Source organism: Mobula birostris, chromosome 4 (genome assembly GCF_030028105.1).
Source record: "Mobula birostris isolate sMobBir1 chromosome 4, sMobBir1.hap1, whole genome shotgun sequence".
Lineage (NCBI taxonomy): Eukaryota > Metazoa > Chordata > Chondrichthyes > Myliobatiformes > Myliobatidae > Mobula > Mobula birostris.
The window spans coordinates 82,697,400-82,712,706 of NC_092373.1; the positions used below are offsets into that span (position 1 = coordinate 82,697,400).

Below are 15,307 nucleotides of genomic sequence, written 5' to 3' on the forward strand. Positions count from 1 at the left end.
GAGTTTTTCAAGCAGAATATGCCCTTTCAAAGCTGGTTTTTACCAGGAGAATGTGGTAACTGGACTCACTGGAGGAAAGAACACAACAATGTGCAGCAAGCAATTACCTGGGAACATAGAACTGAGCAGTGAATGGTTGTGAAATGGAATAAAATAATAGTTTTCAGGGGGTTACCAATGGGAAATCATGCTTGATTGATGGTGATTACAAGGAAGAATGCTGCAGAGCTGGAGCTCTCTTTGGAAATCCTCAGTCTGAATTTTAAATATTGGAGCGCCCCCAATTGGTAAGACTAGGTAAAGCCAGACATTTTATTTTAGATTAGTGAGATCTTTGTGGCCAAAAAAACACTACCTCTCACAACCTCAGAATATCTTAAAGCCCTTGAAGACCAACTAAATCTTTGGTAGTAGGGTCATTGGTGTAACATAAGACAAGCCTCAGAAACAACAATGGAGTAAAGGGCCAGATGTTTTTAGCAAATCAGTTTGAGTATTAGGACATCATGAAAATTCCCACGCAATGTTTCATATAGTCCTCTTCGATTTTTTTTACGTCCAACTGAACAAGCAGCTCCTCAGTTTAACATTCAATCTAAAAGATAAAACCTCTCACAAGGCCTCAAACCATAGGGTGGACACTAATTTAGTTTGTTGCTTCTACAAGGATTAGGTTATGTCTATGTACCTTTCTTGCATTTCCTCTAAACGGTGCCAGAGGAATCTTTGCCGATGTTGCAATTGTGAGACGGTTGCACATTTCATCCTTTGCTTCCATTCGAGTTTACTTGCTTACCAATGTACATTGCAATTTTTTTAACTATGCTCTGTTAATTTTCATTTCTGCAGCTGAATGAAAAGTTGAGAGAGAGAAACCTCCCCTCAGGCATGTACTTATCATCCATGCTGGGATCTGTTTTACTTACTTCCTCACCACTGTACAAGCACTATGTAAACCTTATCACCACGTTCTGTCTTTCTCATTGTTGCGTTTGGTGGATAATCACAAAATCTTGAGACAGATGAATTATGAAGCCTTTATGTTGAGGGTTGCCCTAATATCTTTTACATTAAATTAGCTGGACTTCTTGGCATACTTTAGCTGAGATCTATACTAGTCCCTTACACAAAATCCAAAAATAGTTTATATGGAAATGTGTACTGTTACTTGTCATAGAGTGTTAGAATCTGTTATTTCCTTTGTTGCAACAATCATGTGATATTTAGATGAGGTCTGTGCTAGACTGTTAGGTAGGGCTCGTAGCTAGTCTCTTACCCGAAAATCTAAATCCTGTTGAAGCATGGAATAATCTTACAATGCTGGGACCTTCTTGCACTGCTGCCGTGTGCTTGTACTGAGATACAAGCTGGAAAATTAATTGGTGGCTTTGCTGCTTCATTAATGCAGTGTGTGCTGGTCCCTTTACCCAAGAACCAAAATGTATGTCTGTCCTTTAGCCTGGTTCAGTGCTCATTTCCTATTAGACCATAACACATAGGAACAGAGTTAGGTCATTTGGCCTATTGAGTCTGTTCCACTATTCCATCATGGCTGATTTATTCCCCACACCTTCCCCCCCCGACTCCATTTGCTCGTATTCTCCTTGTAACCTTGATGCCCTGACTAATCAAGAACCTATTAACCTATACTTTAAATATACTCAATGACTTGGCCTCCAGACTCATCAGTGGCAATGAATTCCATAGATTCACCACCCTCTGGCTAAAGAAATTCCTCCTCATCTCTGTTCTAAATGGACATCCCTCTATTCTGAAGCAGTGTCCTCTGGTCCTAGACTCTCCCACTGTAAGAAACCTGCTCTCCACATCCACTCTATATTGGCCTTTCAACATTAGCTAGGTTTCAATGAGATCTCATCCTCATTCTTCTGAACTTCCAGCAAGTATAGGCTGAGAGCTGTCAAACGCTGCCCACATATGAACCATTTCATTCCCAAAATCATTCTCGTGAACCTCCACTGGACTCTCTCCAATGCTAGCCCACCTTCTCTGAGATAAGGGGCCCAAAACTGCTCACAGTACTCCAAGTGCGGTCGAAGTCCAATGCCTTATAAAGCCACAGCCTTACATTCTTGCTTTTATATTCTATTCCTCTTGAAATGAATGCTAACATTGCATTTGCCTTCCTTACCACCGACTCAACCTGCAAGTTAACCTTTCGGGAATCCTGCTCAATGAAACCCAAATCCCTTTGCATCACCGATTTTTGAATTTTTTTTTTGAAAGTAGTGTACACCTTTATTCCCTCTACCAAAGTGCATGACCTTACACTTCCCTACATTATATTCCTTCTTCTGGTTCTTTGCCCATTCTCCGAATTTGTCCACGTCCTTCTGCAGACTCGCTGCTTCCTCAACACTATCTATCCCTCTGCCTATCTTCGTTTCGTCTGCAAACTTTGCCACAAAGCCTTCAATTTTGAAATCCAAATCATTGACATATAACGTACAAAGAAGCGGTCGCAACACCGACCTCTGAGGCACATCACTAATCACCAGCAGCCTTTATTCCCACTGTTTGCCTCCTACCAGTCAGCCAATCTTCTATCCATGCAAATATATTTCCTGTAATGCTGTTATCTTGTTAAGCAGCCTCATGTGTGACACCTTGTCAGAGGCCTTCTGAACAACATCCATTGACTTTTTTAAAAAAGGAGGGAGAGAGAAACCGGGGAATTATAGACCGGTAAGCGGGATATCGGTGGAGGGGAAAATGCTAGAATCAGTTATCAAAGATGTGATAACAGCACATTTGGAAAGCTGTGAAATCATCGGACAAAGTCGGCTTGGATCTGTGAAAGGAAAATCATGTCTGACGAATCTCATAGAATTTTTTGGGGATCTGGTATATTTGGATTTTCAAAAGGCTTTTGACAAGGTCCCACAAAGGAGATTAGTGTGCAAACTTAAAGCACACGGTATTGGGGGTAAGGTATTGATGTGGATAGAGAATTGGTTGGCAAACAGGAAGCAAAGAGTGGGAATAAGCGGGACCTTTTCAGAACGGCAGGCAGTGACTGGTGGGGTACCGCAAGGCTCAGTGCTGGGACCCCAGTTGTTCACAATATATCTTAATGACTTAGACGAGGGAATTAAGTACAGCATCTCCAAGTTTGTGGATGACACGAAGCTGGGCAGCAGTGTTAGCTGTGAGGAGGATGCTAAGAGGATGCAGGGTGACTTGGATAGGTTAGGTGAGTGGGCAAGTTCATGGCAGATGCAATTTAATATGGATAAATGTGAGGTTATCCACTTTGGCAAGAACAGGAAAACAGATTATTATCTGAATGGTGGCCGATTAGGAAAAGGGGAGGTGTAACAAGACCTGGGTGTCATTGTACACTAGTCATTGAAAGTGGGCATGCAGGTACAGCAGACAGTGAAAAAGGCGAATGGTATGCTGGCATTCATAGCAAGAGTATTGGAGTACAGGAGCAGGGAGGTACTACTGCAGTTGTACAAGGCGTTGGTGAGACCACACCTGGAGTATTATGTGCAGTTTTGGTCCCCTAATCTAAGGAAAGACATCCTTGCCATAGAGGGAGTGCAAAGGAGGTTCACCAGATTGATTCCTGGGATGGCAGGACTTTTATATGATGAAAGACTGGATCGACTGGGCTTATACTCGTTGGAATTTAGAAGATTGAGGGGGGATCTTATTGAAATGTATAAAATTCTAAAGGGATTGGACAGGCTAGATGCAGGAAGATTGTTCCTGATGTTGGGGAAGTCCAGAACGAGGAATCACAGTTTGAGGATAAAGGGGAAGCCTTTTAGGACCGAGATGAGGAAAAACTTCTTCACACAGAGAGTGGTGAATCTATGAAATTCTCTGCCACAGGGAACAGTTGAGGCCAGTTCATTGGCTATATTTAAGAGGGAGTTAGATATGGCCCTTGTGGCTAAAGGGATGGGAGGTATGGAGAGAAGGCAGGTACAGGGTTCTGAGTTGGATGATCAGCCATGATCATACTGAATAGCGGTGCAGGCTCAAAGGGCCAAATGGCCTACTCCTGCACCTATTTTCTATGTTTCTATGACTCTCTCTGTTTTGCTTGTTATTTCCTCAGATTTGTCAGGTAAGATATCCCCTTAAGGAAACCATGTCAACTTTGGTCTGTTTCATCATGTGGCTCAAAATACCCAGAAACCTCATCCTTAATAACGGATTCCAATATCTTCCCAACCACTGAAGTCAGGCCAGAATCAAATCATTCTTGAAAGGTTGATACTAATGCTTCCATAATCCTTTCAGCTATCTTTTTCAGGATCCTGGGATGTAAATTATCTGGTCCAGGTGACTTATCAACTTTCAGACTTTTCAGCTTCCCAAGCACCTTCTCAGTGATAGCAACTAGACTCATTTCTGCCCCCTGACACTCTTGAACTTCAGGCATACTGCTAGTGTCTTCCCTTCCCTTTTGAGCCACAAGGCCAGATTCAGTGCTGGAGACCTGGTCGCTGTGGCTTCCTTCTGGTCGGTCATCTATGCCCTCCCTCCACCCACCCCCAACAGTATCCAAAGCAGTATCCTTATTATTGAGAGGAATGGCCACAGAGGTACTCTTCACTGGCTGCCTATTCTCCTTCCCTCTCCTGGCAGAAACCTAGTACCTGCCTCCTGCAACCTATGGGTGACTACGTGCCTCACCACCTCATTCTTCCATATGAAATAAAAGTCATCAAGTTGCAGCTCCATTTCCTTAAAATGAACTCTTTGAAACTGCAGCTTGATGCCCTTTGTGCTGATGTATTTACCCGGGAGACTGGATGTCTCCCAGACTTCCCACTTCTCATACATAGACCATACCGCTGACCCTGGACCCATTCTCACACACTAACTATATAGTAATAGGCAAAGAAAAAGAAAAATAACTTACTAGAAACTTGTTTAGCCACCTCAGCTAAACAAGTGACTGCTCATGATATTTGCAGCTCACTAAAAAAAGGCCCTGAACTCTTTTTAAACCTCGCACTGCATTAGCCAAACAAGCCATTAATGCTGGTCTTTGCTAGTATCAAAGCTAATTCTTTCAGCTGGACTGTCTACTGATTTCCTACATTACAATCTATGCCACTTTATTAACAGTTCCCGTTGTAGGAAAAGAGGGTGTTCTTTGGATCCCTTTATGAAGCATAATATCAATACAATGAATGAAAAGAGGTAGGCTGAATGATTGTTCTTTTCTATTGTTTAGAATACAGCTGAAAATAGCATCTAGGATATCCTAAGAAAAAAGAAACAGGACCAAAGACTCACCAAATTACTGTAAACAATGTAAACATGATAAAGAATCAGCTAAAGTCAGAATGCGTCACTCAGTGTGTTTTTGTACTGAGATTTGATGTGTAGTTAAGAACACATAGATGCTCTGACTAGAAGTAACTTGCTATCAATTATTGAACTGTTCAGAATTAGAACTGAGTTTAAATCACTGGCATATGTCATGAAATGTATTATTTTACAGCTGCAGTACAGTGCAATACATGACAATAAAAACTATAAATTCCAATAAGTATATATAATAAAAGAAAGTTAAATAAGTAGTGCAAAAGAGAGGGGAAAATAAAACACTGAAGGTGGCGTTCATGGATCCATTATCCATTCAGAATTCTGATCACAGAGGGGAAGAAGCTGTTCCTGAAACGTTGAGTATGAGTCTTCAGACTCCTGTATTTCCTCCTCGATATTAGCAATGAGAAGAGGGCATGTCACAGTGATGGGGGTCCTTAATGATGGATGCCACCTTTTTGAGGTATCGCCTTTTGAAGATATCCTCGATGCTGGGGAGGCTAGTGCTCATGATGGAGCTGACTGAGCTTACAATTTTCTGCAGCCTTTTTTCCAATCATACCTTCCATACCAGATAGTGATGCAACTAGATAGAAGGCTCTCCACCGTACACTGGTAGAAATTTGTGAAGTTTCTTTGGTGACATACTAATTCCCCTCAAACTCCTAATGAAATACAGCCGCAGTCATGCCTTCTTTGTATTGCATCTGTATTTTGGACCCAGGATAGATCCTCAGAGATGTTGACACCCAGGAACTTGAAACTTCTCACCCTTTCCACTTCTGATCCCTTGATGAGGACTAATGTGTGTTCCCTCAATTTACTCTTCCTGAAGTCCACAATTAATTCCTTTGTCTTACTGACATAGAGTTCAAGGTTGTTACAGTGACACCACTCAACCAGCTAATCTAGCTTGCTTCTGTACGCCTCCTCGTCTTCATCTGAAGTTCTGCCAACAATAGTTGTACGGTTGGTAAATTTATAGATGCTGTTTGAGCTGTGCCTAGCCACCCACCGTGAGTGTAGAGAGAGTACTGCAGTGAGTTACGCACACATCCTTGAAGTGCGCCAGTGTTGATTGTCAGTGGGGAGGAGATGTCATTTCCAATCTGCACAGACTATGTTCTCCTGGTGAGGAAGTCAAGGATCCAGTTGGAGAGGGGGGTACAGAGGCCCAGGTTCTGGAGCTTGTTGATTAGATGTGAGGGTAAGATTTTTGAATGCTGAGCTGTAATCAATATACAGCAGCCTGGTGTAGGTATTGCTATTGTCCAGGTCATTCAAGGCCATTGAGATTGCATTTGCTATAGACCTATTGTGGCGACAGGCAAATTGCAGTTGGTCCAGGTCCTTGCTTAGGCATGAGTTGAATTTAGCCATGACCAACCTCTCAAAGGACTTCATTACAGTAGATGTGAGTACCACTGGGTGATAGTTACTGAGGAAGCTCACCCACTTTTCTTGGCCACGGGTACGATTGTGCTCTTTTGAGCAGGTGGGAACCTCCAACTGCAGCAGAGAGGTACTGAAGGTGTCCTTGAACACTGCAGCCAGTTGGTTGGCACAAGTTTTCAGAGCCCTACCAGGCATGCCATCAGGTCCTGACGCCTTGCAAGGGTTCACTCAGTTGAAAGATGCCCATGCCATCAGGTCCTGATGCCTTGCAAGGGTTCACTCAGTTGAAAGATGCTCTGTCGTCAGCTTCCAAAACAGTAATCACAGGGTCACCAGATGCTGCAGGGATTCGCACAGGTGTAGTTTCAAAGCGTGCATAGAAGGCATTGAGCTCATCTGGGTGTGAAGTGTAACAGTTAATCAGTTACAAAATACACGTGGACTAAGATGTTAACTGTCCTGTGCTATCATGATATTAGGTTTCGCTTTGTAGGAAGTAATGGCCTGCAAACCTTGCCAGAGCTGAAGTGCATCTGATTTTTGTCTCTAATTTCAATCGGTGTAGTTTCTTTGCCCTTAAAGTAGCCTTCCGTACTTTGTGCCTAAACTTCTTGTATAATTCTGGATTACCTATCTTGATTGCACCAGATCTAGCCCTCAGTAGACAATAAATCTCTTGGTTAATCTCTTGACTTTTGGTTTGGGTATGTCCAGTATGTTCTCTAAGGCACACACTCATCACACAGGTCTTGATGAAGTCGGTGACAACTGTGTTTCAGATTCATTCAGACTTGAATATAAACTGAGTATTGTCCAGTCCACCAACTCAAAGCAGTCCTGTAAGCGCACCTCCACCTCCCTTGAATAAACTCTTTTGGTCTTCACAACTGGTCCCGCAGTCTTTAGTGTCTACCTGTACACCAAGAGTAGAAGTACAGCCATGTGATCAGACTTTCCAAAGTGTGGGCGTGGGGTAGCACAGTGAGCGTTCCTGATAGTGGTGTAACAGTGGTCAAGTGTGTTGGCTCCTCTAGTTCCACTTGTGATATGCTGGTGGTAGTTATTCAGCGACTTCTTCAAGCTGGCCTGGTTAAAATCTCCTGCAATGATAGGGAGGGCATCGAGTGTGCAGTTTCATGTCTGCTAGTTACGCTGCTCAGCTCCTCCAGTGCGTGCCTGACGTTGGCCTGAGGTGGAATGTACATCACTACCAGGATGATGGTGGAAAACTCCCTCGGCAGATAAAAGTAGATATATGACCATTTGATATTTCAGATGGGTGAGCAGGACCGAGACACAACCACCTCTTCTGTGCACCACGATGAGTTAATCTTAAAGCATACCCCACCTCCTCTGCCTTTAAATCCGCTGCGTTTTAACCGTAGCCGTAAACCTGCCCAGCATCTCCACTTCTATTTCCCTAAAGGGGAACTGCACTCTCAACCCAAGTCTACCATCCGATGTTCACCAATTTTGTTTATCAATAGATCGTTTAAGCGTATTAATACAATGCTGCTTACTGAAATACCCATGGCTAAGACTGGATTTCTGTGAGGGAGTCCTAACCGGGAATATTTAATAACTCCCATCGGAGCTACATGCAAGCATTTGCCACATAATGGCACTATCTTTCAAAATGTTTCATTTATAGTGAGATTATTGTGTTATCCAGTTATTAAAGAGAGGTAAAAGAGGGAAATCAGGGAATGTAATATAATAGGGTGACATGACACAATAAAGATTTTCGGTTAATTTGATGTTGTGGTGTCCACCAGGCTTGCAGTCCCATTCAAGGTATCATCCTCAGTGCGCAGTCGTCGGTGTTCCTCTCTGAGAGTGCTTGCACTTGTATAGGCCCCTGTTCACATGCCTCGGTCCTGATTGGCTACCCCTGCAGTTGACCTTTGAATTCTGTTGGCTCACAATTCTTTGGCTCTTAGGGGGTTCAATATGTTTGTTTAAGGAGTTATCAGAATAAAACCATCCTTCTTAAAATTCTCGTGCCTTCTTCGTGTTTGCCAGTACCAGATCCTCCACGATGTCCCTGTTAGACTGGTGTTCTTCTGTCTTCATGTACTGAGGAGGACACTAGATCTTACTCAACGCATGACCTTGACCTACATCAAGAATATCTCAGAAATGACACCTCGACTTCTCGAACCTCTTGGCATCACAATCGCTCACAAACCAATGGCGACTTTATGGAAGCTTTTCTCAAGAACCAAGATACCAGTAAAGACAACCAACAAAATCAATCTGGTGTACAAGATTACCTGTAGAGACTGCAACAAGAACTACATCAGCCAGGCAGGGCGTATACTCTAAACTTGTTTACAGGAACACAAACTGGCAGTGCAGACACATGATCCACTGTCACTGATCTTGGTACATGAAGATCGAGAAGAACACCAGTTTAACTGGGACACCGTGGAGGTACTGGCGCAACCAAAAATGAAGCAGGCACGAGAATTTTTAGAAGTGTGGTTCTTTTCTGATAACTCCATAAACAAATATGTTGAAATAGACGCCATCTACAAACTCCACAGAGCCGAAGAAACATGAGTCAACAGAATTCAAAGGTCAACTGAAGAGGTAGCCAATCAGGACTGAGGCAAGTGAGCAGGGGCATATATAAACACCCCCAGAGCAAAACACCAACAACTGCGCACTGTGGATGTCACTGGACTGGTGATGAAACGTCTGCAAGCTAATTGCCAAGCTTGGCGAACACCACAATATCAAGCGCCTCAGCCTGAGCTACCAGTATTCACTAGCATTTTCAGTTCATCACAGAAAGCCCCTGTGAATTTGTAGAGGATAAGGTGACTGTTGACTGAATTTTTCAAGATGTGATTGGACAGGGAATTACTGTGGATGTTACTTTTTTGAACTTATGAAGGTCTTCATCAAATGCCTTCTGGAGAGACTGTTAATTTTAATTATTACTTGTGGAACTGAAGGCAAATTATTACCCTATCTAGAACACTGACTTGTTGACTAAATACATAAATAAGGGATAATTGGCAGGTACGTAGATTAGCAGATACACAGATCGGCAAGATATAACCAGTGACATGCTGCGAGGATTTTAACAAAAAATACATTTATTCACCGTATTTATAAGTGACGTAGATGATGGAGTAGAAAAGCACGTGTACTAATTTCCAGAGTTAAGCCATACTGCAGGTAGTGTAAATGCAAGTATTAAACTAGAAATATTTAATAAGATTTATTAAATCGAATGAATAGGTAAAACAGTAGCAAATGGATTTTAAGTGAGGAAAATGTGAGGTTATTCACTTTGAATCTAAAAGCAGAGTGCTTTCTATATTGTAATAAGCTGAAAAGTAGTGAAGGTTTAAATAGATTTGGAGGTCTATATGCACAAATCATTTAAAATATCTTGAGGTAAGAAATAAAAAGGTTAATTGTGTGCTCTCCTTATATCTAAAGGACTGGATTACAAGGGCATAGAAGTACTGCTACAGCTACAAAAAAGCTTTGGTTCGCCCACAGGTGGAGTCTGTCAGCAAATTCTGGTAACCCACATATCTTAGGAGGAATATATTAGTTTCAGAGAGAATGCAGCATAAATTTACCAGAATAATAACTTGCATTGCTAGTTATAAAGTTAAAATGGTAATTTGAATGCAGTTTCAAGCAATTAAAGGAAACTGGCAGGATAAGTAGAGAGAAATTATTTTAGACCAATTTGAAAATTAGACAAGGTATCCAGGAGTAAAGTTAGAAAACAATTCTAAATGTGTGCACGAATTACGGAAGAGGAAGCGGTATTGGCAGCCTTAAGGCACTTCGAGGTGAATAAATTCCTAGGACCTGACCAAGTGCATCCTCAGACTTTGCGGGAAGCTAGGGAAGACATTTTGGAAGCCTTGCAGAAATATTTGTTCAGTCTTTAGCTGAAGATGAAGTTCAGAAAGATTAGAGGTGGCTGATGTTGCAGCATTATTTAGGAAGGGCAGCACAATGAGCTACCGGCCAGTGAATCTGACATCAATGGTGAGGAAGTTGCAAGAAGAGATTCTGAGGGCTGGAATCCACCAGCATTTAGATAGACAAAATCTGATTAGGGATGGTCAACATTGCTTTGTACGTCAAAAATTGTGTCTGATAAACCCTTTAGAGTTTTAGAAGAGGTGATCAAGAGGATAGATTAGAGCAGGGCAGTTGACGTTGTGTATATGGACATTAGCAAGGCTTTTGACAATGAATGGCCTGGAAGGTTAGGCCACAGGGGATCATAGGATAGATAGCCAACTGGATTTATAATTCGCTCAGTGGTGAGCAGCAGAGTATGATGGTGGATGGTTATTTCCTGGATTGGAAGCCAGTGACCTTTGGTGTGCCATCGGCGTCAGTGCTTAGACCTGTGTTGTTTATTATCTATATAAATTATTTGGGTGAGAATGTACAAGGCATGGTTAGTAAGATTGCAGATAAAACTAAAATAGGTGGTATTGTAGACAGTGAAGAAAATTATCAAAAATTACAGAGGGCTTTTGATCGGCTATTTAAGTGGCTCAGGAGTGTCAAATAGTGTTTTATTCAGATAAGTGTGAGGTGTTGCTTTTTTTGAAGTCAAACCAGAGTAGTACTTGTATAGGAATAGTAGTGTCTTGGAGAATGTTGTGGGACGAGGGACATAGGTATACTGCACATAGTTTGTTGAAAATGGTATCACAGGTAGACAGAGTGGTGAAGAAGGCATTTTGCATGCTGGCCTTCATCTATCAGAGCACTCAGTAAAAGAGTTGGGGCATTATATCACAATTGTACAAGGTAGTGGCGAGGTTACATTTAAATTATTGTCCACTGTTTTGATTACACTGTTATAGGAGAGGTATGTTTAAACTGAAAAGAGCACAAAGATTTATGAGACCCAAGGGCCTGAGTTACAGGGAAGGATTGGGCAGGCTAGGACTTTATTCATTATAACATAAGAGACCAAGAGAAGATTTTATAAAGCTGTAAATAGTTATGAGGGCACGTAGATAGGGAGATAGGGTGAATGCATATATCTTTTTCTCAGCCATACACGAACAAATTGGACTAGCTTAGGTGGGCATCTTGGTTGGTATGGACAAGTTGAGCTGAAGGGACTGTTTCTGTGCTGTTTTATTAATGGATAATGGAAATTAGCTATCTTCTGCACATGACGTTTAAGGGTTGGTTTTCATTCTGGGTTTTGATAACTAAAAATAAATCCAAAGAGATTTTATAAATATATTAAAGGAGAACAAGTAACTAAAGAGAGAATAGGGCCCCTCAAAGACCAAAGTGGACATCTTTGGAGAGTATTTCTCCTCTATTTTTAGCATGGAATGGGACATAAGGACTTCGCCCAGTGTTGTTACCCAGGGACTGTACTATGCCTATTACTATTTGTCATCTGTACGAATGATTTGGATGAGAATGTACAATGATAATTAATACGTATGCAGATGACAATAAAATAAATGGTGTTATTGATAGTGAAGGGGGTTATCAGGATTTACAGAAGGATCTTGATCAGCTGGGTAAACAGGCTGAGAAATGGCAAATGGAGTTTTGTTTAGATAGGTGTGAGGTGTACTTCACGAAGAAAGGTCAGGATAGGACATTCATAGTCAACAATGGAGCTCTGGAAAATGTTGTAGAACAGAGGCCTAGGAGTACAAGCACAAGGTTTCCTGAAAGTGGTGTCACAAGTAGACAGGATGGTGAGGAAGGCTCTTGACATTCTGGCCTTCAGTCAGAGCTGTGAGTATAGAAACTGGGATGTTATGTTGCAGTTGTACAAAACACTAGTCAGCCTGCATTTGAAATCCCTTTGTTTTCCCCTATCCCTGTGACTCTTCTACCCCTTCTCTTTCTCCTCCCCTGTCCACATGACCTACTTATCACGTTCACCTTCCTCCCTCTCTTTCCTCACCTCTTTCCCTTTATTCCATGGCCTATTGTCTCTCCTATTAGATTCCTCCTCCTTCAGTTTATGTCTCTTGCTCCTATCACCTCCCAGCTTCTCTTGTCATTTCCTTCCTCGGCACCCCTACCTACCTTCCCCCTCTCAACTGGACTCACCTAACACCTGCCAGCTAATGCCCCTCCCCCTCCCATACCCATTTATTCTGGCTTCTCCCCACTTCCTGTGCAATTTTGATGAATGGTCTTGGCCAGAAACATTGACTATTCATTTCCCTCCATATATGCTGCCTAACCTGTGAGTTCCTCTCGCATTTTGTGTGTGTTTTGCTTCAAATTTCCGACATCTATAGTCTCTCTTGTTTCTCCATTTGAAAATTTGTTTTCAGTTTTGGTTGCTCTGTCGTTAAGCTAGATAGAGTACAAAGGTTATGTATAAGGATATTGCCATTTCGGGAAATGGGATGACACTGAAGAGCCACTTCCATGCTCTATGAATTTATGACTCTATACAAAGCATACCAGATTAGTTCACAGATCTGCCAGGATCACATTGAATGTCAGAAGTGGAGTGAGAAACTAAATATTCTAGCTGATCGTTTAGCTGGGTCCATACTGGTTTCAGCCCTATTTTTAATATGTATTTTAGATATGTGCTGATAGCTTTAGCTGAGATTTCTATTGAACACGTAACCAGGATTAATTCCAGTCATGTTTGATGGGATCTATCCTGGCTGTATTTCAATCTGACTGTATTGGTAGTCTGCATTGGTGTTTATTTTGTATCATCATTGTCTTTTCTAGGTCTCAATGCCACACCAGTGGTTGGAAGGTAACTTGCCTGTCAGTGCCAAATGTACTGTCTGTGACAAGACATGTGGCAGTGTCTTGCGCTTGCAGGATTGGCGCTGCCTGTGGTGTAAGGCAATGGTGAGTAGAAGTGTTTTTACTACCTTGTAAACCAGAGCAAGGTCTTCATACCTTTGTAATAAATGATATTTTCTGTTGATTTCTTATGTTTTCAGTTAAGTGAGCAATGTAGAGGCTTTAAATTTTTAAATGTAATAAATTAATGAGATTAAAGAGAGATGTCCTTGAACACTGCAGTCAGTTAGTTGGCATAGGATTTCAGTGCTTTGTCAGGTACACTATCAGGGTCTGACGCCTTCAAGGGTTCAGCCTCTTGAAAGATGTTCTGACGTCGGCCTCTGAGACAGATCTCACAGGGTTGCCTGATGCTATAGAGATTCACACAGGTATTGTTTTATTATCCCTTTCAAAGTGTGCATAAAAGGTGTTCATCTCTTTGCCACGGGCGGTGAGGCTGGAGATAAGCGGAGTGAAACATCACAGCCACTTAACATGTTAAGTTTTTCCTTGTAGGCTGCAAACCCTACCACAACTGACGTACATCTGATTCTATCTCTAACCACTCAGATTCACTCTTGGCCTTCCATAGGTCATATACCGGTACCTGGACTTCTTGTAGAGTTCTGGATCACCAGTCTTGAACACCATAGATCAAGCATTCAGCAGGCTGCAAATCTCCTGGTTCATCCACAGCTTCTGGTTTGGGCTGTCCAGTATGTACTCAAAGGCACACACTCATCCACACAGGTCTTGCTGAAGTTGGTGACAACTGGCATATTCATTCAGATCCGAAGATGAATCCCTGACTATGCTCCAGCCTACCAATTCAATGCAGTCCTGTAGGTGCTCCTCCACCTCCCTTTACCATATCTTCATGGTCTTCACCACTGATAATGTGGTCCTAAGTCTCTGTCAATACGCCAGGAGTAGAAATACAGCTGGACATGCCTGTAGAAATACAGACTTGCCAAATGTTGGCTGTTTTGGGTCCACAAGTGTCATGTTGAAGGTAGTTGGTCAGAGGCTTCTTCAGGCAGACCTGCCAATGATTTGGAAGGCATCAGGGTGCACTATCTTGTGACTGCTGATCATGGTGCGCAGCTCTTCCAGTGCCAGCCTGACATTGGCCAGGAGTGGAATCTACATTGAAAAAAATCCCTCAGCAGATAGAATGAACTACACTTGACCACCATATATTCCAGGTCAGGGGAGCAGGACAGAGACAGAACTACCACATCTGTGTACCGTACTGAGTTAATCATGAAGCAGATGGCGCCTTCTTGCCTTTACCTGATGCCACTGTCCAGTCCACATGGTGGGAGGTGAAGTCCTCAGACTCAAGTGCTGTGTCCGGAATGCTGAGGGTAAGCCATGTGGTTATGAAGCAAAGTACACAGCAATGCCTGATACCCTTAGGTACTGAAATCTTCCTCTGAAGTCTTCAAGTTTATTTTCCAGAGACTGTACATTAGCCAGAAGAATGGTAGGGAGAGGGGTCGTCAACGCCCTGCAATTCAAGTTTGCCTTAAAGAGAAACTACTGGCTACCTGGATGATCTGCAATCCAGAGTCAGCCAATTTTGATGATCAATAGACATCTGAAAACAATGTTGCCAACTGAAGTACCTTTGGCCAAGCTGTAGATTTCAACTGTCGTGGTCTAAATGGGAATATTTGATGATTCCCTTCGGAAATGAAGCGTTGCTATTCTCCGGTGCCATCTCACTTGTTCATTTCTCTTCATCCCACTAGTTGTCTCCACGCACTTTCATTCCCTTTCCCAATTCTCATGGTAGCTCATCACTGGC

General features: G+C 42.3%; 1 protein-coding gene across 6 annotated transcripts in view; it reads left to right on the forward strand.

The window, feature by feature from the left end:
• The window catches only part of LOC140196435 (diacylglycerol kinase delta-like), a 180,100-nt gene that overhangs the window by 104,515 nt on the left and 60,278 nt on the right, over positions 1 to 15,307 (forward strand). For 5 of the 6 annotated variants that reach the window (XM_072255657.1, XM_072255658.1, XM_072255659.1 and 2 more), the window contains one exon: positions 13,435 to 13,560. In XM_072255657.1, the coding sequence (XP_072111758.1) occupies positions 13,435 to 13,560 (126 nt within the window). Of the gene's footprint in view, positions 1 to 10,174; positions 10,248 to 13,434; positions 13,561 to 15,307 lie in introns of those variants that run through there. The other variant, XM_072255662.1, reaches the window with a different exon arrangement.